The sequence below is a fragment of the Panthera pardus genome, unplaced genomic scaffold (assembly GCF_024362965.1).
Source record: "Panthera pardus isolate Hobbes unplaced genomic scaffold, ASM2436296v1 HiC_scaffold_16, whole genome shotgun sequence".
Taxonomy (NCBI): Eukaryota; Metazoa; Chordata; class Mammalia; order Carnivora; family Felidae; genus Panthera; species Panthera pardus.
Genome location: NW_026526721.1, coordinates 64,816,850 through 64,842,891, shown reverse-complemented (window position 1 = coordinate 64,842,891; position 26,042 = coordinate 64,816,850). Strand labels below are relative to the sequence as shown.

The 26,042-nt window shown below is 44.8% G+C and overlaps 1 protein-coding gene across 1 annotated transcript in view; it reads right to left on the bottom strand.

Moving 5' to 3' along the window:
• The window catches only part of ARHGAP31 (Rho GTPase activating protein 31), a 114,495-nt gene extending 93,088 nt beyond the window's left edge, over positions 1–21,407 (bottom strand). Inside the window, exon 1 of the mRNA XM_019448454.2 lies at positions 20,465–21,407. Within this exon, the coding sequence (XP_019303999.1) occupies positions 20,465–20,564 (100 nt within the window). The 5' untranslated portion in view covers positions 20,565–21,407. The remainder of the gene's footprint in view (positions 1–20,464) is intronic.
• Between the last annotated feature and the right edge of the window lie 4,635 nt (positions 21,408–26,042).

The following is a 26,042-nucleotide window of genomic DNA, read 5'->3' as shown; positions in this document are numbered from 1 at the left end:
AAGCAAGAGTGCTCTGCTTAAGCAGGGTAGGGGACCCCAGAGTCCTCACTTCAGGCCTTGTAGTGGTCCCTCATATGGGAAAAGAATAGCACAAATTTAGGTTTATTTGTACTTAAATATCTTTCTAAATAAGTAAGCTAGCCCAATTTCTTAGGATTCAAGTACGGGTTCTCAAACAACTATTTCAGCAAAAGCCCCTTACTCAAGCCCACTCCAACCCCAGGGGGTTTCAGAGAAAAGAGGCAGCTGGTCAGGTTGCCTCTCTTCAACCTGATTCCTTATCTTCAAAGCCGAGATTCTACCTGAAGCAGGGTAGGAGGCATGAGAATAGATGGTTTGGGTTCCCAGAGGACTCCTTGGGGGTTGTTGGATTTGGGGGGAGCTGTATTAATTTTATCCAGTTCTAAAATAATAGTTTCATTTAGAGAAAGTTCTCTTGAACACATATCCCTTAGTCCTGCACTGGAAAGTTATACTTTTTTATTCCTTTAGCAATTCACTATGTTCAAAGCACACTATTTTTGTGTCCATTATCTTGTCAGATTCCCACCCCACAAAGTAAGCTAGACAGGTATTATTATCCCCATTCTATAGATGAGGAAGCTAAGGTTCAGAAAGATGAAGGGACTCCCATAAGGTCATATGACAAATGCACAGGTCTTCTGATTCCTAATGTAGAGCTTTAAACATACAGGTTATATACACAAATCTTGCATCCTAGTGAGTAGCAAGTAAAGACTACAGATTTGGGGTTATCAGTTCTGTGTCCTTGGGGACCATCTATGTAATAATTATTTGTTTCATCTCACACACAGGATTATTCAGGACAAATGAGAGGATTTGGTAACAGCACTTTGTAAGGTGCCACCTAAGGGTTAGTTGCTTCTCCCCCACCCCCCCCCCACCCCCCGCACCCCTGATCTTAGCAAGTTCTCTGTCCTTCCATTAACTTGGACTTCACTTTTACAAACCAAAAGATATTTGGCTCACACTGTCTGTTGATATTGTGCAAGTCTCCTGTGAAATTCAGCAGGTAGCCAGAGCAGCCAGCTGCCATACTTTTGCACAACCTCAAACTGAAGTTCTTTCTCCCTTTGTTGGAGATTCAAGGATGTGCTGCGAAAGGCTTCCAAAAGTACTTTACTCTGAACCCCAAGCAGTGGCCATAAGGACTGTGAGTCCAGCTGATGTGTTAAGGAGGACCTCAAGGGATGCGGGCATGGGGGAAGCTGGGCCTCTCTGGAGTCATCACAGGCCAGGGTCTTTGTCTTCTCCTTGGCAGAATCAGAACCTGAATTTGGCAAGTTCACCTGAGAGTGATCCATTCTCTGCAATCAAGTTCAGTGGGGATAACTTTATGACATCTAATGGCAATTTCTTCTTATTTATTTATTTATTTATTTATTTATTTATTTGTTTGTTTATACAGCGAGCTTGGGAGGGGCACAGAGAGGGAGAGAGAGAGAAGCGCAAGCAGGCTCCACACTGCCAGCACAGAGCCCAATGTGGAGCTCGAACCCAGGAACCATGAGATCATAAGCTGAGCCGAAATCAAGAGTCAGACGCTTAACCCACTGAGGCCACCCAGGTGCCCCAATTTCATCTTTTTGAAATAGGAATTCACAGTTGGGTATAGCCTCTGTATAGATGGAGGCTTCCCTCAGGAGGGCAAGATGCAGATGATAAAAGTTGTTGATAAAAACAAAATCAGAGTAAAGAAAGTTGGGATAATTTAGGGAATATGTATGCTTTTACAAAATGAACATATCTTATTGTTTTCTCAGAGTATAAACATTATACATTATTCATCATTAAAAAAAAAATCACTCAAAAAACACAGCAACACAGTGAAGTATGCAGAAGAAAGAGAAAAGCATCCATCCAGAAAAAAGCTATTGTTAATGTTTTGCATATATCCCCCCAGACTTTTTTTAATATACATAGTTACCAAAATAGAATTAATTATACTGTATATCTGTTTTGTAAGCTTTTTCACTTAGATGTTGGACATCTTTCTATGCCAGTAAATATATGTCATCTTTTTAACCAGCTGTATAATAAAGGATATTTTTCTCAAGTTTTGAGGTAGTCTTACGAATCCTCCTTCTCTCCTACAGGCAGCATTATCTGAGCCCCTTCTCCTCTTTCGGGGGTTCCTGATGCTGGGCGCTTCTGAGGAACGCACTGACCTGTTATTTCTGGCTAACACACCCTGGCAGCCAGCAAACTCCACCGGCCAGCTGTATCTTCTCAGGCAAATGACTGTATTCTCCAGAGCTTCAGGTTTCTCTGTATAGTAAATGAGAAGTTTGGATAACGATTTTCTAAGATTCTCTCAGCTCTGAAATGACACAGTAGCTTCTAGTTCATTTATCTCTGTGTTTGCCTTGGCCCGGTGTGATGCTGGCACTGAATGGTGGGGAGGCCCCAGCGCTGCACCCGCATGATGTTCTTAACCGCCCGGCCTGAAGAAGAAGCCCTGCTGGTAGCCGATGGTTGAGGCCGGCAGGGAACGGGTGGGTGGGAGGGCTGTGTTAGGGAAACAGCTCTCCTAGTTTCCTTCCAAGATGGCAGTGGGTGATGTCTACTAGGAGGATTCACATTCACAGCACATCAGGAAACAGGGCCTTTGGGGCCATTCAGTCCCCTGAGCACAACTGTCTCAACAGCAGGATAACTATGGTATCCAGTATTCATAAATACTGGAATTCCTCTCCTGTTTTAAAAGCTCTTTGGCCTAACTTTTCTCATCTAAGTCTCATTCCTGTCTTTCAGATGAGAAAACTGAGACTCAAAAAGTGTGATGATTTGCCTAAGACCAGTGGGCAATTATTTGCAGAATGAAGATTCCACCCCACACTCCACCAGTGGGTTCCTCCTCCACCCCCACAGTCTTCACACTGGATGCACAGTCACATGACAGATGCACACATACGTGCAAAATATTCACACAGACACACGCCTCAATCCCCACCCACCACTGCAAGGACCCAAGAGAGCAAGCACTGCCCTTCCCTGGCTCCCTCGACCCATTTAACACATATTGATGAGCATTATGGTAGGCACCAGTGATTAAAGTGATGAACCAGGAGACATGGCTCCTGATCTCACAGAGTTGATCCAGGGTCATCCAGAATGAGGCAGGGACAGGGTGGATGTGAGGATGGCCCATTCAGTGTGACAAGAGCAGCACTGGGGCAGTATGGGGTAGAATGGGAGCACATAGGAGAGACACCTGACCTTTCCTCAGAAGGATCAGGGAAGGCATCTTGGAGGATGAGACATCCACGTTGAGACCCAAATGATGGGTTGGAGTTGGCAAGAGCCCTGGTGGAGCTAAAAAGGGAGATAGGGTGAGTATTCTACACAGAGAGAGGAGCATGTACAAATCCTTGAAGGCAGGAGGAACACGTACTTTTGAGGAACTATGAGAACTACAGTGTGGCCGAGGGTCATGCTCAGATGGGGCGGTGGTATCCATGGAAGCTACAGAGAAGGCAGTTCTCTGAGAATGATGGCTGGTAAACCAATAAACACCATCTTAGTGTTTATGGAGCAGATGTTTGTCTTGAGGGCATTGGGAAGCCATTCAAGGTTGTAGGGAGTGATATTAGTGACAGGCTCTTATCAGACATTCTCTTTTCCAATTCTGCTATAAGATATACTATGGCTATAGTTTCCGCAAAAATATGGATGTTCAACTTCAGGACACATTTCCTGTTTAAGCTGCCACCTGTTTCACTGTTGTTGCCGCTTCCTAGGTGTCTACGGCCTGTGCCAGGACGGCTCAGAGGACCAGAGCACTGTGATCTAGATGCCATGGGTATGCCAGCATGCAGGCCAAATAGCTTCTAACTTCTACCCCCAGCCTCAGCTTTAACCCAGGGCCCGGACTCCAGGTGACAGAACATGGATTGGCCAGACGACATCCCTAAGGAATATTGGAACACAAGTTTGAAGTATAACTAGAAGTATGTGGACTAGCCAATTCTACCCTCATTATAAACAAAGGGAAGCAGTATGAATATTTAATAAGTTATAGATAATAACAATTATCAATGAAAATGATGCATGGCTCATACAACATATTCAATAAATACTAAGTCAATTAATCAGCATTTAATGTTTATTTTTGAGGGGCACCTGGGTGGCTCAGTCGGTTAAGCGTCCGACTTCAGCTCAGGTCATGATCTTGTGGTCTGTGAGTTTGAGCCCCGTGTCGGGCTCTGTGCAGACAGCTCAGAGCCTGGAGCCTGTTTCAGATTCTGTGTCTCCCTCTCTCTCTGCCCCTCCCCTGCTCATGCTCTGTCTCTCTCTCCGTCTCAGAAATAAATAAACGTTAAAAAAAATTTTTTTTTAAATGTTTATTTTTGAGAGAGAGGGGGAGGGGGAGCATGAGCGGGGGAGGGGCAGACAGAGAGGGAAACACAGAATCCAAAGCAGGTTCCAGGCTCTGAGCTGTCAGCCCAGAGCCTGACATGGGGCTCGAATCCACAGACTGGGAGATCATGACCTGGGCAGAGGTCAGATGCTTAACCGATTAAGCCACCCAGGTGTCCCCAATTAATCAGTATTTAGACAAGAAGAGAAGCCTTATAGGAACTTGTAAAAAGGGAAAGAAATGGTTACATTAATTATGATATTTTATTAAAAGCATATATATTTGCTTGTGTATGCACAGAATTTCTATAGAAAAATTTCCAAGAAAATTAATACTAGTTACTTCCGGGGTGAGGAACAGGGAAGCTGAGGGCAGGGATGGGGGGGGGCAGTTTTTACTATGCCCTTTAGAGTCTTTTACATTCGGAAACACAAGAATGTGATACCTGACTTAAAAAAAAAATTAAAATTAAAAACCCACCCATTAAGCAGGATCCCATGTGGTGATGAAAAAGAGTGAGATTGAGCTATACTTACAAAAATGGATAGTTCTCCAAAACCTGCTGTTATTTAAAACAGCATGTTTCAGAACATATTTATGTTGTAACTTTATCTTTGTGGGGAAAAAACAAACTCACTCGATGTGTATATTTTTTAGTATATATACAGAGAAAGGTCTCTGTGCCGTCCAATACAATAGCCATTGGTCACATAAGGCTATGTAAATTTTTGGGTATTTTTTTTAGTTTGTATTTATTTATTTTGAGAGAGAGACAGAGAGAGAAAGAGTGGGAGGGCCAGAAAGGGAGAGAGACAGAATCCCACACAGTTTCCCCACTATCAGCCCAGAGCCTGATGTGGGGCTTGAACTCACAAACCATCAGATCATGACCTGAGCAGAAATCAAGAGTTGGCTGCTTAACCAACTGAGCCACCCACGTACCCCTATGTAAATTTAAATTAACTAAAATGTACAGTTCAGTTCCTCAGTGGCACTAGCCACATTCAAGTGCTAACAGCCCATATGTGGTTAGTGGCTGCCAAACTGGACAGTGCAGAGAGAACACATGTCCCTCAGAAAGTTCCGCTGGACAGAACTAGTCTGATTGAATCCAGCCCAGACTGACACATGGGATTGCAAGGATGTAGGAAGGGACTTTGTACTGTATAAGTCTCCATGTCGTTTGAATTTTTTTTTTTTTTTTTTTTACAATTACTTCGAAAATTTTACAAAAGAAGGGGACCTATGGCACCTCCGGCAGGTGTTTATTCCTCATTAAAATCACATCCTGTATTTTTTCATGATTCCTGCCAATTCTAGTCAGGAGTCAAGTGCTGGCAGAGTTGCCAGAGGAACTATTCTGGTGAGGGAGTGATGGAGACGACCACTGTCCAGAGTCAGAGCGCATACACCTCTGGGAGGAGCCCCTCAGAAAGCAGCTGACCATCCAGCTAGTCTCGCTTCCTTCTGGTTCTCAGTGCTTTTCAGTCACAAGGGACAAAATCAGTTTGAGCTCCTGCCAGAGGGAAAAGCAGAGGCTGAAGTATTTTTAGTCCTTGGAGTTGTGGAATCTGGCAGAGGTGAGGTGGACACTGGACAGGGAGGCCCACATCCAAAGGACCCTGAGGTCTCCTCAGAGATGGGGACCTAGCGGGGTGGGAGGATACTGCTCTGAGGTGGGGACGGCCATCCCACAGGGGAGGAGGAGCATACTGGGCCAGGCTCAAAATGGCACCTGGGGGTAAAACTGACAAGAACAATGGATCTGATAGCTGCTCCATGGTTTTTCTTTCTTTCTTTCTTTCTTTCTTTCTTTCTTTCTTTCTTTCTTTCTTTCTTTCTTTCTTTTTCTTTCTTTTAAGTTTATTTATTTATTTTGAGTGAGAGAGAGAGCACCTGAGCAGGGGAGGGACAGAGAGAGGGGGAGAGAGAGAGAATCCCATGCAGGCTCCATGCTGTCAACACAAAGCCTGACTCGGGGCTCAATCCTGTGAACTGTCAGATCAGGGCCTGAGACAAAATCAGGAGTCAGACACTCAACGGACTGAGCCACCAGGGTGCCCCTGCTCCACGGTTTCTAATACTGGAGGATTGACAAAGACGAAGAGAAACTTGGAAGGAAAAGAGATGGGATGGAGTCAAAGTATAGCCAGGAGGTAAGTGGGAAGGAACATTACAATATTTTTCAACTCAAATAAAACTTGGACTTGAAATATTAAACATCGCTCTGGTTATCATCCACAAGACAGAGAGAAGTGAAATTTCCTAAGATTATAAATAGATGGAATAAACTGAAACTCTGGGTTATAACTGCTTGGGGCACTTCATTTTTCCCCCACCTGGAGGAAGTTTATTCTAGACTGGGGTCCAAGTTTTTTCTTACCAGAAACAACAGAAATAGCAAAAAGGACACAGAAGCTTGACATGTGGCTCAAGATTCTTTATCGAACTGGAATTTAAACTGGCCCTTTTGTGCTCATTGTTCTTTCTTTCTTTGGCAGATTTATAATGGTCATTTAATAAGCCATTTGTCCCTATAAACCTAGTCCAGGCAGGTAGGTGGCTCATGCTTCACCCTTGTTCTCTTTGTTCTTCTTTTGAGAATGTTGATCCTGCCATATTGTTTTACACCCAATGCCTTTGCTTAGATTCTTCCCTCTGTCTGGAATATCTTCCCTTCAGGCAGAGAGACCTCTCAAATTCCACTCATTTTAGAAGACTCAGCTCCTCTGAGTCAGACTTAATGTCATCCACCTCCCATTGTGGTTTGGTAAGAATCCGTTGAGGATGTGTCCATCTCCTGCATGAGGCTGTGAGCTCCCACAAGGACAGACAATACATGTTCATCCTTGTGTCCCCCCTAACCCAGAGCCTGGTTCATGATGAGTGCTTAGTAAATGCTGATTTTCATCTCTTCCTCCCCTCGCATAATCACCACTCTATTCCTTTCATTCACATTGTTAATATCTTTTGAGCCAATGTGCTGTGGGGAAAACAGATTGTGGTAGGCTGAGTAATGGCACCCCAAAGTAGTCCATGTCCTTATTCCTGCTGCCTCATATATCTAGAAGGATTTTTGCAGATGTGATCAAGCTAAGGATCTTGAGATGAGATTATCCAATTATCTGATGTCATCACAGGGTCTTTATAAGAAAAAGGCAGGAAATCAAAGAGATGTGATGAGGGGCCATGAACCAAGGAAAGAGGACAGCCTCTAGAAACTGGAAAAGGCAAGAAAACGGATTCTCTCTGAGACCCTCCAGAAAGGAACCAGTCCTGCAGACATCTAACACACAGATAAACGGAAAACGGTCCCAGTCTCCAAGGAGAAAATTTTCTTTCTACTCAGGGGAGGAGGCAATTTAGGAAACTATGATGGGTGGAAGTTGGAGGTGAGAAGTAATAAAGGTCTACACTTCACCACCTTGATCATCTTCCTAAATATACTTCTGTGTACAAGCTTCTATCTTCAAATAAAGCACTGAGAAATGAACACACAGTCAACCCACAAAGAGTGCCGTGTGGATCCATATGCTCTACAGCCTAAGATTCTGTTCATACATCCTCAGATTGAGTCAGATCAGTAAACTGTCAAAATGACGTTGTGGAGCAAAGAAATAGACAGATATATCATATGGGCCAACTAGAACCCAGGTCTTACATTGTTCCCTCAGTGATGAAAATGGGCTCATTTTCCAGATTTATAGCCCTCCTGAAATACAAATGGAAACCAGAAGATTGGATGGCTGTCACTATGGCCTTTTACCGTAACCCTCATTTTCTTTTTCTTTTTCATTTCGTTTTTAGATTATTTTTTCTGATTACTAAAGACATGTAAGATTTAGAAAGTTTGCCACAGTCCCACCCCCAGAAATATTTATCAACAAATAAAGGTCTTAAAACCAGCATTTTTATGCCATCAATCAAAGAAAATAAATAATTGGGTGCACATGAAATAATTTTTTTTTTTTTTAAAGAGGAAGACCCTAGGGATATATGGGAGCCTTGGAACAGTGTTTGTTCTCAGCTCTCTCAACTTCCACATCTGTAGCATTACTCAGGAACCACACTCTGAGTAATGCTGAAACAGGGTAAGATTTCCAATCACCAAGGAAGTAATAACCAGAGTCAACACTTACAGAAGGTTTACAAAAATTCCAGGCAGTGCACGAGTTCATTTAATCCTCATAATAACCCTGAACAATGGGTACTATTACTATCATAATCCCCACTTTACAGATGAGGATACTGAAGCACAGAGAGATTTCTTAGCTGGTCCAGGGTCACAAAGCCAGCATGTGAGAGAGCTGACATTTGAACCAAGGCAGACTATCAGCAAAAAAGCCACATGCTAACCACCTGGCTACACTGCTTCTCAGAGGAGAAGTTAATTGATACCACTAAACTGTACCTATCAAGGCAGGAAAGCAAACGAACAGACTTTATGAAGATTTTTTTTATAAGGATTAAAACGAAAAGGCTTTATGAAAAATTGAATGAGTCAAGACATCCCATCCCCATAATAATTTTAAAAGATTATTTTCCCAACTTAAATCATAAACATACATGTCCACTATTGAAAAACTGGGCAATATATAAAATATAACGAAGAAAATAAAAGTCATGTGGTTTTACTTAGCTGCTTCTTTCTGTGGGCTAAGTCCATGTTTCTGAAAGTGAGATCAGTAGACCAAAGATACCAGAATCACCTGGAGCTCATCTTTAAAAATGGAGATTCAGACCCCATCTCAGGCCTACAAAAGCAGAATCTCTGAGGCCTGACCTCAGGATATTACTATGCAGCAGCTCTCTACCGCTTGGAGCCCTGGAGCCCTGTAAACCGTAGCACTCGTTCTGTGAAACCTCTTGCCGTCCACAGACCCAGATACTATAGGACCTAGGCAGATGCCTAGAGGAAACTTTTATTAGATGTCCATTTTGTTTCAAGGAGACTGAAATGAAATTTAAGGAGCATTTCTAATGCTCCTTATAGTGTACTAATAGTGTACTAAATTTAACCGATATTTCTTTTTAATTTTGAAGTTCGATTTTAAATTAAATTTTAAAAGTAAAAACTGCATTTTTTGTCATTCTTATGCCCAGTAAAGTTTTGAGTATCACTGCCCAAGGCTTAAAAAGAGAGGTCCAGAATTTTTCGATCCAGAATTCAAAGCTCGTACTCCCCACCCCCTATCCCCAAGGCCTACCCACTCCCCTTTCCTTTCTGAAACCAAATTGTCATTAGGGGCAGTAAAGAAAGGGGAACTGAGGAAACCATGTCCCATTTGAAAGTCAGGCTTGGGGTGAGAAAACACAGATTACTCCATGAGTAGATTTCCTTGACCTTCACCTATAGGCTTTGTACCCAGGGTCCAAACAGCTTTAATGCAGCCCCTAACGGCTTCCAAGCAGGGTTTGTGTCCTCAATTCTGAGCTGATTCAGAGCCCTGCATCTAGCTTTGCTTTCCCATAAAGCAAAATGGCTCCTCTCCATTAACATCAGGCCCATGTTCTAGCTATTAGCCAAACAAAAGATTTTCCAAATATGGACCCAAAAAAAGCATGTGCACTTTGAAGGCCACAATAAGCTTAAATAGCTAAAACATATTAAAAAAGAAAGCCAACAATTGACGCCAAAAGCATGAGTCCTTAAGGAACAGAACAGCAAGACAAAAGCCAGAAAGAGGAACAAAAATATGCATTGTAGGGGAGGGGCAAGCAGGGAGGTGTAGATTTATATGGAAGAGCTGACATCATTGTTTCCCAATAATACTCTGCATGCAGGAAACAGATGGGAAAGAAGTGGTGGAAGGGACTACTTATGGTAACAGGGCACGCTCTCTGTGTAGAAGCCTGCCATTTGGAACCTAAATGTTTTACTTTGAAAAACTGGGCATGAGAACTCCATTGCCAGAAGTTTTATTAAAGTCTAGCTAAATCCTGCTGAACTTATCACCTTGGCAATGCATGGTAAAATGGAGCTTTGCATATCAGATTTACTGCCAGCTGACCTGCCTGTGGCTAAGAGGACACAAAGCTGTGGAATGGGAATTTAATGCCTTCAGTTCCCCTACTTCGTGGCTGGGTGATGTTTAGGCAAGTTACTTAACCTCTCTGAGTTGGTCTTCATATAAAAAATGGGGGACAGGGGCGTCTGGGTGGCTCGGTTGGTTGGGCGTCCGACTTCAGCTCAGATCATGATCTCACAGTTCATGGGTTCAAGCCCCGTGTCGGGCTCTGTGCTGACAGCTCAGAGCCTGAAGCCTGCTTCGGACTCTGTGTCTCTCTCTCGCTCTGCCCCTCCCCTGCTCATGGTGTCTCTGTCTCTCTTCAAAAATAAATAAACATTAAAAAAAACATTTTTCTTTTAATGGGGGACAAAACAGAATTTCCACACAACAGGGACAGGTCAAGGTTGCGCATTGATGCCATAATGCTAGATTTAATTGACCCATAATTAGGATGGTCAGTTAACATTACAAAAAGCTTTCTCTTTGGGGGCACCTGAGTGGCTCAGTTGGTTAAGCTTCCGACTTCGGCTCAGGTCATGATTTCATGGTTTCTGGGTTCAAGCCCTGTGTCAGGCTCTGTGCTGACAGCTCAGAGCCTGGAGCCTGCTCTGGATTCTGTGTCTCCCTCTCTCTGTCCCTCCCCTGTTTGTGCTCTGTCTCTCTCTCTCTCTCTCAAAAATAAATAGACATTAAAAAAAATTTTCCAAAAAAGTTTTCTCTTTTAACAGACTCCCTCTTTTAACAGACTACAGCTAACCCAATGGCTACTCTTGTTATGATCAGCTACTCTGCCTCCTCTAGCTTGACTCTTCTGCCACTGAAGACAGTTTCTGTCACCCCAACAGGGCCCCTCACCCCCAAGCCTGGCCACTCAACTACCTTTCCCAGAATAAAGTATCTTCCCCTTCAGGGTGCAAGAGGGCGTGACCAATTACAAGTATCAGGCAAAAACATGTGGTTTCCTGTCTGTAGACACCAAGCATCCCATCTCCCCCCATTCCTGTCGTTCCTCATGGTCAGATGATGTCTATCATTTTATTGAATTTCCCCCTTACAAGAGATCCACTCTGTTGGATGGCTCTCTCACTCAGCTGCCTTACATGTGGGTATCCCCTGCTTGCACATCAGCAGGAGCCCTCATTTCATTTTTCTTTGTACTTCTTTTAGCTGTCTTCCCCTCTCACGACCCCACTAGGCTGAGAACTTGAGAGCATCTTCGTAAATCCAAGAGTGTCTTGCACATTAGAGTCCCATTAAATACTTGTTGCGTTGAATTGAAAACCCCACGCAAGATGGTTTCTGAATAAAAACGTGAACAAAGCCAGGGAGAGAAATATGCATAATTGCACAAATTAGCTCAGTTGCCTGTCACGAAAGCTATAGATTTATTTATAGTTTGCCAGAATCCTACTTTATATGCCAAACTGTTTTCTGGTGTCTGTCACAGTAAGAGCTGGTATATGTTGCTTTGGGTGGGGGGGTGACATTCATCCCTGTCTCTGGGGGGAGGGGGTGGAGGGGGTCCCAAAGGCATTCTGGGGCAGCATCAGGCCATGGGCGTGGTACCAGGGCCTGGTATGCATCAGCCAAGCTTGAACTAGAACAAAGAGTGCCTGAGACTCCATCCCAGAAACTCAGTTGGTTCTGGGGCCCCGCCAAGAATGTGGTTCATACCAAGGAGTGACTGGTGAGGCACTAGGAAAAGGCAGTGTTTCTGGGGCGTCCTGTGCAAAGTCTGGGTCAGTTTCTATCTTAGAGTAGCTGTAAGTCCCTATGGGGAAGCTTCAATTATCTTGGATTCCTGATATTTCAGCACATTAGCAGTGTCTCTGGTCCTGAGCTTCCTAGAAGGGCTCTAACACTGGCTTCCTGAGGAGGAAATAGGGTCAATCAATCAGGTGCTGTGTGCTGGCCATAGGACTCACCCTGAGAGGCACAGTGTGCTACCAAATCTGTGTGAGCTGCTGAATGCCACCTGCCTTCAGCAGAGCTCATCACTGGCTTATCAGTTAGAAAATAGAGTAATAAAGAGAATGAAGATCATATTGCGTGTCTCTGACTCTAAGGCAAAGGGTGTTCCAAAAGGGAAGGAGGATTGGGGCTGCAGCCGGCAGGAACGGGCCAGGAGGAAAAGGTGGGGTCTGGTTGGTCTTGAAAGCTAGTAGGTTTAGAATAGATGTGTGTGAAAAGCTCCTCGCACAGGGTAAAGTGCCATGCAAATGTCCGCTGTCATCATCATCATCATCATTATTATTATTATTATTAATGATCTAGGCTAGGGCAAAAACAGAGAAAAAGCTACTTTTTACAGATTTTTTTTTTGTTTTTTGTTTTTTTTACAAAATTGTAGTGTAAATGCCAAATTACAAAATATGCTAGTCTGAGAAATTGTGTTTGTGCTTAGGATTCTGGCCTTGGGAGTCAGGCAGATCTGGATTTAAATCCTCCCTTTTCTATCTTCATAATTTTGTCAAGATCTTTAACCTCTTTCATCTAGTTTTCTCCTCTATAAAAAGGGGATAAAAATGCCCCATTCTTACAGATGTCAAAAATATTACTTGGTAGGTATAAAGTGACTGGCACACAGTAAGCAATAAATGCAGACAGTAACTCTACTAATAAAAATAACAAGCAGGTCTGATGTGGGACTCAGCCTTCATTTCTGCGTCCCTTCTCTCTTTCCAAGAGACCTCCTTTTCCTCCTCCTTCCTTTAGCCATTCAGCAGCTTAATGATATATCTCCTCTTCCTCCATTAAAAGTTGCTCTTAGAAAAAAGTCCAGTACCAGTATCTATTCTCCTCTGAATTGTAGTCAGCATATTTCTTCTGGGTGCTCTCATTTTAAGCTGTACCTAAAACTGCATGCTGGGGACAGGGTTAGAGGGACAGGGTGACTATCTAGACTCCTGAAGCTTTATGAGGCTATGGCCCCACCTCAATAAAGCCTCGAGGCCTGCCCTTTGAGGGAGGAGCACCAAGACCAATTAAACTCAAGCATGGCATTTGTACTGGGGCATAGAAATAGCTCAGACAATTGGATGGGACTTGCATCCATATGCAAAAAGAAAAGTAATTTGAAGGGTGGGATAAGTGGGGAAAAAGCTACTTCAAGGCTTAAATTCAAGGCAAGTGATGAGTGAGAAACAAAACAAAACAATAAAAAAGCAAGTAGCTCCAGGCACGAGGGTGGCTCAGTCCGTTGAGCATCTGACTCTTGACTTTGGCTTAGGTCATGATCTCACAGTTTGTGGGTTCGAGCCCCGCATTGGGCTTGAAAAGCAAGTAGCTCCATGTTCCTGGGCCTCAAGACTGGCATGAAGGAACCACGGAAAGGACAGCTGAGTTCTGAAACCCAGAGGCCAGTGGCGGGGGGGGGGGGGGGGGGGGGGGTGGGTGGGTGGCAGGCAGCTCAGCTCACTCAGTCTGTTCTGGAGGGAACGAGCATCAGGTTCAGGTTGCCCCAATTAAAAGGGTCTGTCACTACTTTGTCTCAAAAATATTTAGCTACAATATCTAATGGAAAAAGGTGGGGGGGGGGGCACTTCTTATTCTCAGACTTAAGTCCTGGATCTTTCAGCCCACCTGCTTCTCCACCCTCTGTTGCACAGCCACACACGCAGCCACAAAATCCCAGGAAACTTTCTCCAGGGAGGTGATTCCCAGGAACAAACAGTCCCCAGCAAGCGTTTCAGAACTGCCTAAGTCAGTCAGCTTCTGGAATTCAGAATGCGTTCTCCCCTCCTCCCACTCCCACAGAAAAGGTTTCCAGCTAGCCTACAGATGCCTAATACATTAGGGGGGGAACAGTGCAACAAAAACTGCAGCTGTACTGGTATTGAGGGGCTTCTCCTCCACTTACAGCATGGTCTACGGGAAAACGTGTTCCCGCTTTCAACATGTTTCCCTCTGCCCCAGCATAAGGCCCCAGCCTCCAGCTCCCTCTACCCCAGCAGATGGTTCACTTGGCTTCAGGGAATGTCTGGGATGACAAGAGAGTAGGCTTCCTTAGCGGTCCCAATGCCTGAGCCTCCTGAGCTTGGAAGGCATTTGAGGGGCCGCCTGTGGGGGAGTGTGGGGAGAGGGAGAGGGAGAGGCTGTGCCTGTGGTCAAGGGGCTGTTGGTATAGGTCTGGAGAGTGGCAGGAGGGAGGGATGTGGGTAGATGGAGGTAGCTGTTTCTATTCTCTGTGTGGGTTGTTTGTCATATCCAGACCCTACAGAGTAAGTTACAGTCAGGCTTTGTGTTATCAGTCAGTTCGCTCCAGGTTTAAAGCATTTTTTCTCCTCTTTTGGTTTTGCCTATTTAACTCTGGGACCCAGATATGGGGATGCCCCTCTAAACGCAAGCTTATGAAGTTGTTGTTCTGTCTGCACAAACTCTACCTCCAAGACCTGACTTCTCTTTCGGTTCCCTTTGGTTTTAGGAGTGGCTGGATATCTTTCTCAAATCTTTCTGAGGGCCCTTTCCATTCAGATGGACATTCTGGTCTTCCACCATTATACACGATGGTCCATCCACTCTGCGGTAGCTCTGGGAAATCCCTGCATGAAATGGCCTCTTCATTCACTGGGGCAACCAATCTGCTTCCCATTCCTCTTCATGACTGATGAAACCATCTGACCATATCATTTACCCATTTCATTGGAGTCCTCACTCATTCAGTCATGGGTGTGATGTAGTTATACCAGGGCAAGTCCAGGGTGTTATGATAATAACAGCCACACTTTTATAGCTTTCCATATACACATGCCCTCTGCCAAGTGCTTTGCCTATATGAATTCATTTATCTTCACATCAGTCCTCTTAGCCCCATTTCACAAATGAGGAAACTGAGGCCTAGCAGGGGTAAGTAATTTACTCCAGGGTTGGGAACAGGCAAAGTTGAGATTTGGGGATTCTATGCTGGACAGGAAGCCTCCAGAACTCCTAATGGGAATACCCAGCAGGGGCACCTAACTTGGGAGGTCAGGGAAGGTTTCCAGAAGCAGCGGAGACCTAAAGAGTGAAGACTCAGGGGGCACCTGGGTGACTCAGTCCGTTAAGCGTCAACTCTTGGTTTTGGCTCAGCTCATAATCTCATGGTTTGGTTCGTGGGATCAAGCACCACGTCGGCTTGGGATTCTCTCTCTCCCTCTTTCTCTGCCCCTCCCCTGCTCTCACTGTCTTTCTCAAAATAAATAAATAAACTTCAAAAAAAAAAAAAAAGAGTGAAGAGCTAGGTAGGGAAGGTGTGATAAGGATGTGTGAGGTAAGATGCTGGGGAGGAAAAGACTAAGCCAAAGAGAGTACCAGCCCTGGTTCTCCAGTCAGTGTTAAATCCTGTCTTGAACAAAAAAATATTACCTACCTTCCTTGCTAAGACTTTGTTCCTGTTTATGTTTGGGTATCTTATCTATTTACTTGTAGATAGTAGCTTTTACGTGTTCTCCTTCAGTTATGACAGCTATTTTCAAATCTTCATTGATCCACTGGCTTCTCTCTCTTTTTTTTTTTTTAAGTTTATCTATTTTGAGAGAGACAGAGACAGAGAAAGCATGAGTGGAGGAGGGCAGAGAGAGAGAAAGGGAGAGAATCCCAAGCTCAACCAACTGAGTCGCCCAGGCACCCTGAGCCATTGGTTTCTGAAAGTTTGTTCACATCCCTTCAACTGTAAATTTCTCAAGTCTGGAGGGCTTGTTTCTTTCTCTCCCACTGTGCCTCCACAGTGCCTCAGTACCTATTTGTGAAATAAATGAATAAACAAACTGAGAGAATGATTTAGCCTCAGAAATATATATAAAGGGGCACCTGGGTGGCTCAGTCAGTTAAGCACCCGACTCTGGCTCAGGTCATGATCTCACGGTTTGTGAGATTGAGCCCCGCATTGGGCTCCACGCTGATATCTCAGAGCCTGCCTGGGATTCTCTCTCTCCCCCCCTTTCTGCCCATCCCCTGAGCACATGTGTGCTCTCTTTCTCTGTCAAAATAAATAAACGTTAAAAAAAAATTATATATATATATATATATATATGTATATATATATATATATATATATATGTATATACACATTTTTCTCCCTTTTCAATCTGATAAGAACTAGAAAAAAAATTTTAGCAATAAAAAGGCTCACAGTTCTTACCAAACATTCAGAGGAGACATTCTGAATAGTCAAGGCTGCTTATCCAAGGGGAAAATAAATGGTCTGTAAACGCCTAAACTGGAAGCAGTGGTTCTCAACTCTGCCTGCATATCAGAAACAGCTAGGAAGCTTTAAAAAAAATTTTTTTTAATGTTTCTTTATTTCTGAGAGACAGAGAGACAGATTGAGAGCGGGGAGAGGGGCAGAGAGAGGGAGACACAGAATCTGAAGCAGGCATTGTCAGCATGGAGCCCAATGGAGTCTCCATGGAGCCACCCAGGTGCCCCTTTAGTAAGCTTTTAAAACATACCCATGCCTGCACAACAAGAAATTCTGATTTAATTGTTCTGAGAGGGGACCCGGGCTTCACCTTTTTTTTTTTTTTTTTTAAAGCTCCTCAGGGGATTCTAATGTGCTGCCATCATGGCAAACCACTGCGTGAGACAATATCACCTTTTCCCAGGAATCGAATAAAATGACATAGATTGTTCAGAAGGGTGAGAAAGTCCTTAGCCCTCAGAGCGGAGACAGAAGGCACAAATGGAGGCAGAAGACAGCTTTTCCAATAACCTTCTCTTTCTGGTCCCTTGACTGCTGGCCCCAGCATTTCCAAGTCCTGTGGGAAGACCAGGGGCAGTTGGCACTTGGCTCACAATGAAATAAGAAATGCTCTTGGATGCACTCTGGCCTCACATGGCTTCACCCACAGCCTCCCAACCACAGGTGACAATATGATGTGGTTTTCGTTGGGATTCTCTCAATTCAGTTGTCAAAAAGAAGACAAAGAAAACTACTACTTTCAGCATACCAGTGAAGAAGAGATGCTCTTCTCCCTCTATTCCAGATGGGAAGAGAAAGTTATCTGGTTCCTAAGGAAGAGCTGAGGGTTGGAGTGGTGGTCACTGTTCCGGCCACGTTGGTCAGGAGCAACTTTGTGCTGTTCTTGAGTGTTCTTACCAGACTGGAGAAAAGTCCTCCAAGAAGTGAAAGGGGGGAAAACGGCCCTTCACATTGGGCCTGTGTGCCTCTGGGGATGATCAACAGCAGGGTCTGAACTGTGGAAGCTACACACACACACACACACACACACACACACACACACACACACACACTTCTATAAGAAAGGGTTTCTGGTTTTCATCAGCTTCCTAAAGATTAAGGATGACACTTGGCCCTGGGCAGCTTCTGCTCTGAGCTGAACACCTATTTGTCACCCACACATCCTGCCCTGGCAGATTTGCCCAGCTGAAGGTAGCAGGGCTGGGCCACGGCAAATCACTGAAGTGGATGACATTCATGTTCTGTGTTCAGCCTCAGGGTTGTAGCTTCCCCACATTCGGATGGCCTGAGCACAGCTTATTATCACCAGCTCCGTCCGCCATCCCAGCTTAGGGCTTTCCCTCCCTGTCCAAGCACAAGGGCTCTCTTGGCTTCCCTACATCTCGGTCCTTCTCTTCTGCTCCTGTGCTCCCAGACCTGAAAGCATTTCTCTTTATCTCTACACAGGACCATCACCTTACCCTTGACTCCAAAGCTCAGTAATCATGATGTCAGTCTTGTGAGGCCCTCCCTAGCCTTCTGGTTTCTAGTTACCATGCTGACTTGTCACCTGGATTCTGGGGTTGAACTTCCAGGGTGGTGGGCAAAGGGGCAGTGCCAAGTCAGCTTTCCTCCCTGGGAGCAGAGTCCAGGCCTTGTCTATTAACTAATACATGTTTCAGAAAGTCCATGAGGAAAACACATTGTTTTAGGAAAAAAAAAACACATTAGCACTGTGCTTACTGATACTACACTATAGTCAAATTAAAAGAGGACTACATAACTAGTTTTTACATGTAGCAAAAAGGAAATCCTAATTACTCTCAATTCTATAAGCTGTTTATTATGCATGCCTAATCCTCATGTGGCACAAGAATGGTGTCTGGATCATTAAGTGGGTCAGTTTCCTTTTGTTTTAAAGCTAAACTCTATTCAGGTATGTCAGACTTGAAAGTTTGCTGATCCTGTGACAGGATCTTGCCTGTGTAGTCTTTCAATTTGGGAGACAAAATCATTAGAGGAGAATGTTGGCCTGGATAAGGAAGCTAGGGAGGGAAGAGGAGCCTGGTAGGCCAAGCCTCTCTGCATCCTTCATGATTTATACTGTATGACCTTATGCAGGTCAATTTACCTGTCTGGGCTTCCTTGCCTCCTCCCCAAGGCTGGGATTATTAGGCACTGGTTTTCATTTTTTTTTCCTCTGAGCAGTAGCTCCCTTCCTTCTTTTCCAAATGCAACCTATATAGAAGCCCAAAATACAAAGCAGGTGAAAGAAGAGCTGCCAAAGGCAGCCTTTGAGGTGTCTTCACAGAATGCTGACATCCTTGGCTCATCCTACAATCTATGACATCATAAGAATGGGGCAGGAATGGCAAGCACCCCCATGCTTGGAGGGGGTCCCAGAAGAACACCCACAGGGTGGAAGGGGGCATCCCGAACATTTGTAGTGAACCTCAAGTTCCTCACAAAAACAGGGGGAGGGAACTATTTCCTTCTGAACTTTCGAGGGTAGTGGTTAAGATGCACATGTGGAGTTCTTTCGCATTCAAAATAATTCAGTCCAAGCAATTTTATATCAAATCGCCCTCTCCCCGATTATTGGAGAGGATTAAATGAGTTGACTGTTATGCCTTGATTTCAAAAGAGGCAGTTTTGAAACCTGTGGTACCCCAAGCTCTATGATACTAAGCCATTTGTCCTAATGACACAGCAGACTCTGAACTCCAGAATACCACAGGAATATCACACCACTGCAAATTACTAGGTGGTGCTGAGTCTCAAAAAAACGTAATTGAAACAAAATCATTGCACTGTTTTTGAGATGCACATTTGATATGAGCTAATCAAATCATTTTTGAGATTATTTTCCTGGAGGCAGAATTATTCTGCACAGTTAAACAGCCCTCCAGTCTCCTCCTTTGTTATAGCTAGCTGTGTGTAAATACGAGGCCTATATAGTGGTCTAATTTCTTTCCGCACTTAACTTTCTAAAGACAAGGCCTTTTTGTCATGGGTATGCACGGGGTCAGTCAACCTTACAAAAGGAGTCATTTACTGCTCAATTTCCCCAGCCTTCCTATGATTAAAAACTTCTAACTTCAAATGCTATTATTGTATTCTAAATTGTTTTCTTTCCCTCTCCCCCAACAAATGTTTAAACTGTCTCTACTCTGCAGGATTCCCTTTTTTACCCAGTGTGGCCTTGAAAACAGAGACGCTCTCCTTTTCTTTTACATACCCTACAGTATTTTAAGATCCAGGCCTTCTGACCTTTTTACAGCACTCTTCTTGTCTGACACACCAAATGCTAATCTGAAAGCCAAGAGGAGGTAAAGGGTCTGGGGGGTTGGGAAGGGGAGGGAGGGAGGTACTATATATTTGGCATCCGTTCAGAAATTCAGAAAATGTTTGTGCAACCACTCCCCCAGCCAGGATCCACCGCACCCCCTGCCTTCCAGCACATTAATAAAAAAAGATGTGAGCGGATGAAATTGGAGAGCCCGGGAGGGACACCCAAGGCGGTCGTAATTATGTACCCGGAGAAGCCCACTGATCATCATCATCCCACAGGTCCTGCCCGAATCCCTCGCCTCCGACATCCAAAATCCGCGATCAGGATCTCTGGAGCTCCCACCCCCAGCCCGCAGAGGTAGCCGGTTAAACTTGCAGCAGCACCGCCCAATAACGGCTTGTGTGCGACAAACGGAAAGACACACACAGCCTCTGCACGTCGAGGTGGCAGCGCCGTGCACCTTAGGAATCATATCTGTTCTTTAAAAAGAAAAAAAGTACATTGAGCCCACAGGCCTGGAATACATTAACTTACGGACGGAATCTAACACGCTCCAGAAAAGTCCATCTCACTCTCAAACAAAAAGAAAAGGAGGGGTGGGGGGAAAGGCAAAGGCACTTTACCATCCTGTCCTGAGCTTTCCAGATACTCGGTCAGGTCACAGCCAAAGGCACTGGCGGCTCCCTTTCGTTTCAGCTTCTGCTTGGCACCCTTGTTCTTCATGAGTTAGTCCCAAAGAGGTTGCCCCTCCGTCTCTCCCTCCCCTGTGCTTGGCACCGCGCCTAGGATGGTCTCCGGGGTCAGATCACTGGCTGCGGCGCGGCTCCCGGGGCCCGCATGGGCGCGCGGAGGAAGTGCGGCCCGGGGCAGCGCGCATGGACCCCGCGGGGCGCTGAGACCGGCGCGGCCGCGGAGCCTGCAGTCCACGGCGCGCTCCTCCAGGGCCGCGGTGCCGGAGGCCGGGCGGAGCTGGCGGCCGCGGGCCGGCTGGCGGGAGTGTCACTTCCTCACTTGGAGTCCCAGGGACTTTTCACGGGCTCCTGCGGGATCTCCGAGCGTCTTCCCCCGCTCCGGAGGGAGGGCTAGCTCTCTCCTTTCGGCTTTTGCAGAGACGCCCCGGAGAGGACGAGAGCGCGGGAAGCGGGCAGCAGCCAGGGGCGAGGAGACAGCCCCGGGGCTGCGTGGCTCCTCTGCCCAGCGCCCGCTGTCTTGCCTTCAGACGGCTTTGGGAACGCGAAAAACAAGCATCCTGTCTCTCTCGCCCGCCCTCACGCCTTCCTTTTTTTCCTGTCTTACAAATCCTAGGATCATCCAGCTCAGGAAATGCTGGAAGGAAGTTAGCTAGGGAGGGGGGCGGAGGGTGGAAATTTTTGGCAGCTCAGTGCTGCGTGTGTATGGGGCCGGAGGAAGTAGGTGGGTGGGTTGAGGAGTACGGGGCGGGGGGGTAGGACGCGCTCTTGGGAGAGCCGGTCTGCGGCTCTGGAGATAACTCGGCAGCTCCGGAGGAAACCGCCGCGCTCCCAGGAGGACCCGCAGCCCCAGCCGCCCGCTTCCTGCCCCACCGCGGCCCTTGGAGGAGGGTAGGAGGAGGCGCGCTAGCCTTCGGGACGGACGGTGCTAGGTGGCACCGAAAAAAAGTCCTGCCTCCTTTTCATCCTCCTTGTCATCATCTCGTTGACACTTTCTATTTCGGTGCCTGCCTAATCCTACACAAACCCTTCAAGAGTAATGACAGAGACAAAGACAGGGATTCCAGCAGAGAAACCTGACCTGCCCGGGAGCGGTTTTCCGCCGGCCACTCCCATCCTCCTCTCCCGCGCCCAGGTACCCCCAACCCAGTTAGCTCCCCTCCCACGCTGACGGAAGGCTAGAGGCTGCCGCCTTGTAACCACTGCCCAGGAAATCAGATTTCTGGTTACAGATTCATGCACACGCGCACACACACACACACATCACGTCACGTCACACGCATTATTGCAAGTTTACTACAATGAAAGTGATTTGCGGGGTATCCAGGATTTAAGGTGACTGATACTCCAGCATAATGTGGAGAAAGGAGTCTCCCAGGCGGTTCCATAATTTGTCCTCAAGCTTTCAGGAGGGCATGTTCTTTTCTTCTCCAGTTAGATCTGAAATTCCTTGACTTCTGTGTATTCAGCACACAGTAAGCACTCAAATCCTTGTGATTTAACCATTGGAAGATTAGATTAAACTTCCTGTACAAATTCAAATCCATATATAGACGTGAAGGGGAGGGACATTCATGCAGCTCAGATTGCTGACAGAAGCTTTAAGTATAGTATTTTACTTACTGAATCCCTTTATAGTCACTTAAACATGGTCTCCCTGTGTATTCTGGTGACAGTGAACTCCGACCTTTCACCTTTTCTCTTTGACAGAGGTCACAAGTGATAGCCTGTCTTGCAAATCTGGCCCACAGAGGTGTTTGGTTTCACACACACAATCCTTTAAAATTTTTTCAAATCAATTGCTAACTTTAAAGGGTTAAGAGATTTCACTTAAGAGATGTGAGTTTCTGGCTTCTCTTGCACATGAGATGCAGATCTGATAACACCAAAAGTGCACTCCCACATGGCAAGGACTGCTGATGCCCAGTTGTGACAGCCCCACTGCCTGTCTTCCCACCTTGTACCTGCCTGACCTCCAGAACTCCTAACCCAAGCTCTGAGTATGGTGGCTCCTTCCTTCCATTTTCCATCTGTCTCTCAGCGACACCAGCATTGCCCTGTCATCTTGGCTAGACATCTTCAAGTAACAACTGACTCATTTCTTTCCTTCCACCCCCACCTCCAGGCTAGTCCTGCCCAGACCGATGAGTCCTTCAAAAGGCCTCTCCTCTGGTTTTCTTCTTTTCCACGCCCATTCAGTGAGGATCGGTGACTCCTCAGAATAACTCCTAGTGGGATTTGCTGAGTTCGGTCTCTGCCCACTTCAACCGTCCTATGTACTAAAGACTTGATGAACCTTCCTGAAGTATTGTTCTTGTTACATTCCTGCTTTGTTCAAAACCGGTCAAGGACTCCCTGTTTTCTAGTGCCAGGACAGTGGTTTCTAAGCATTTTGTAAGCTATTTGGAGAATATTTGGTAGGATATTTAGTGTAATGGCTTATTCCTCCCTTTATTTATAGAGAAGCATTTCCATACAAGACTGTAATTATTACTATTAACATTTGTTTAGGAGTTTACTTTAGCAAGGACTTCCATATTCTTTTATTTCATCTGACCTACAGTAGATTTCATCGCTTGGGTAGCCAAGGAAAGAGGCCAAAGGGGTGCTTTTCTCCTGGGTGCAGGCCCCCAGGGCACAAAATATGGATAAATTGTCAAGTTCTTGAATTGCTTCTTTAAATCTTTAAAAACATTCTTTTAACTTTTCATTTTGAAGTAATTTCAGCTTATAAAAATTTTGCAAATAATAGTCAAAGAATTCCCATTTACTCTTCACCCAGCTTTCCCTAATATTAATGTCTGCTATAATCAGAATACAGTTATCAAAATTCAAAATTAGGAAATTTACATTATACAATAATATTTAATTTATACAATAATATTAACTAATATTAACTACATTAATATAATGGTTTTAATATATAATATATTATGTAATATATCATATATTTAACTATATTAACTATATTAAACTAATATTAACTATATTAATATATTTATATATAAATATATAACACTAAAATTAACTATATAAAACTAATATTAACCATATTAAATAATATTAGTTAATATTATTGTAATAATAATAGCATTAATCAACAGCCCTTATTCAAATATCAATTAACTTTAATGACCTACAATATTTATTAAGTAGGGTCTTTCTCACAATAAAGTCCACCAGTAATTTACAAATGATTCACATACACTTCACAGTATAACATTAGCTATGTACCAGGTCCTCTTAATCACCATCAAATGCAGAAGTGTAGGTTATCACAAAACAGAACTGCCTAGGTAAAACAGTAAAGATAGTGACCTCCACACAGCCCTAAGATTCCCCAGAGGACTCCACAATGTGTCATGATAAGTCACGATAAGTTGGGTTCACATTGTTTATAGAGTTCAGGGTTGAGATGATATGAACACTGGGCGAGGTGTCCATTATGCCTGGTTGACTGAACATTTGATATATATGCATGGTGGCTCTTTGTCTTTATTTGATAACTCTCAATTATCTACACCTTATGGTTGGAAAAACTCACAATTTACCAGGCCAGATAATGAACCACATAATGACAGCAAGACTCAAGAAGCTGGAAAGCTGTCCTCCTCCCCATTTGCTCCCTGACCCCTCTCATTGCTGAGTGTGCCCTGTGATAGATCCAAACTTGAATCTAGCCCTTCTTCTGGACACTCTATTTTTCTTTCTCTTTCCTTCCTCTGCTCACCTCTTCCTCTTCCCGTATTTCTTTCTAGTTGCTTACTCTAAGATGTGTACCTTTTCCTGAGTCTATGGAAGATCAGATTTGGGTTTCAAAGGGTTTTTCCGTTGGACTTTGGATTTCCTAGAAAGCAAGGTTATATGGAGATTGTGTGGGAATGTGAACAGCCTAATAATTAAGCTGTTTGGTGATAATATAAATTATCCCTTCAGCAGATTATGATAGAACAAAAAGCACTTCACTCACATGGAGCTACCACAATAGAGTTTTGTCATGGCTTAGGATTTATCTGCAACTAAGACTGATGCCTATCCAAGTGTGCCATCTGCTTCCTTCACTCACCACTGATGGTAATAGTCTTCTCTGCCATAAATAAATAGATGCAAAAGACAGAGGATGGGTATTGGGAGATTTTTGTGTCACTTGTGAGCTAGCCTTTCTTTTACTTGCCCATAAAACTAGACTTATCAATCAGCAATTTTAGAGTTCTCCCTCCTGTGCTAGTGCCCAGCCACTTAAATACTCATAAATGATCCCTTGTCCATGGACATGATTAACAGGTTCTGAATTCTCTGTTCTGGGGTGGAGAATGTCAGTTTATCCTCTTCCTGGGTACATTTCCTCTTCTTCCCTCTCCCCTGTTCCCAGCTTAAAAATGTTGGTCTTGTCACTGGTTGTTGGGTGCTATTAACCGAATTGTGCCTCCCCTGCCAAATTCATATATTAAAGCCCTAACCCCCCTGTACTTCAGAACCTGACTGTATTTGGAGATAAGGCCTTGAAAGTTAAAACAAGGCTTTTAGAGAGGGTCCTAATCTAACTTGACTGGTATCCTTGTGAGAGGAGGAGACGAAGACACAGAGAGACACCAAGGATGTGTCCCACAGAGAAAAGACCACGTGAGGACACTATGAGAGGGTGGCCACCTACAAGGCAAGGAGAGAAACCTCAGGAGAAAGCAAAACTGTGACACCTTGATCTTGGACTGCCAGCCTCCAAAACTTGTGAGAAAATAAACGTCTGTTGTTTAAGCTGCCTTGTCTATGGTATTCTGTTATGGCAGCCTTAGCAGACTAATATATTGGGTGAGACTCTTCTATGAGAGAGGCCTTGTGCCCACCCTGGGCCCAGATGCCAGTGCCCTGAAGGTCTGAAGCTAGTAGAGGATGAAGACGCCACAACAAAAGGGCTTCTAGAAAAAATGGGCTTCTAGCTCTATTACTGCATTTCTCTGTGCCATGTGTTCCCAGATCTAGGCTATGCTGTAAATTGTTGTTTCTAGGTGTTCAAATGAGGAACAAGTATCCCTAGTGAGGTTGGAGGAGGCCCACATTACCAATCTCTAATCAAACAGAACAGAGTGTAGGAGAGGTCCACCTGATGGAAGAGAAGGAACAAGAACCAGGATCAGTCTCTCAGTCCTAGAAGCAGGGATATCCTGCTAGCAGTACCTCTTGAAACATGCCAGCTGGGCTCCCATTGCTTCACCACCTCTATGACCAGGAAAGTCAGTTTTTCCTCTTCTTTTTTTTTTTTTAAAGTTGATTTACTTAGAGTGAGAGTGCGACCAAGGGGAGGAGCAGAGGGAGAGAGAGAATCCCAAGCAGGCTCTGTGCTGTCAGAATGGAGCCCGACACCAGACTCAATCCCATGAACCATGAGACCCACAAACCATGGGATCATGACATGAGCCAAGGTCAAGAGTCAGATGCTTAATGGACTGAGCCACTCAAGCATCCCAGGCAGTTTTGGTTCTGAGTGGGCCTGCAAGAGCAAGCAGTCACAGTG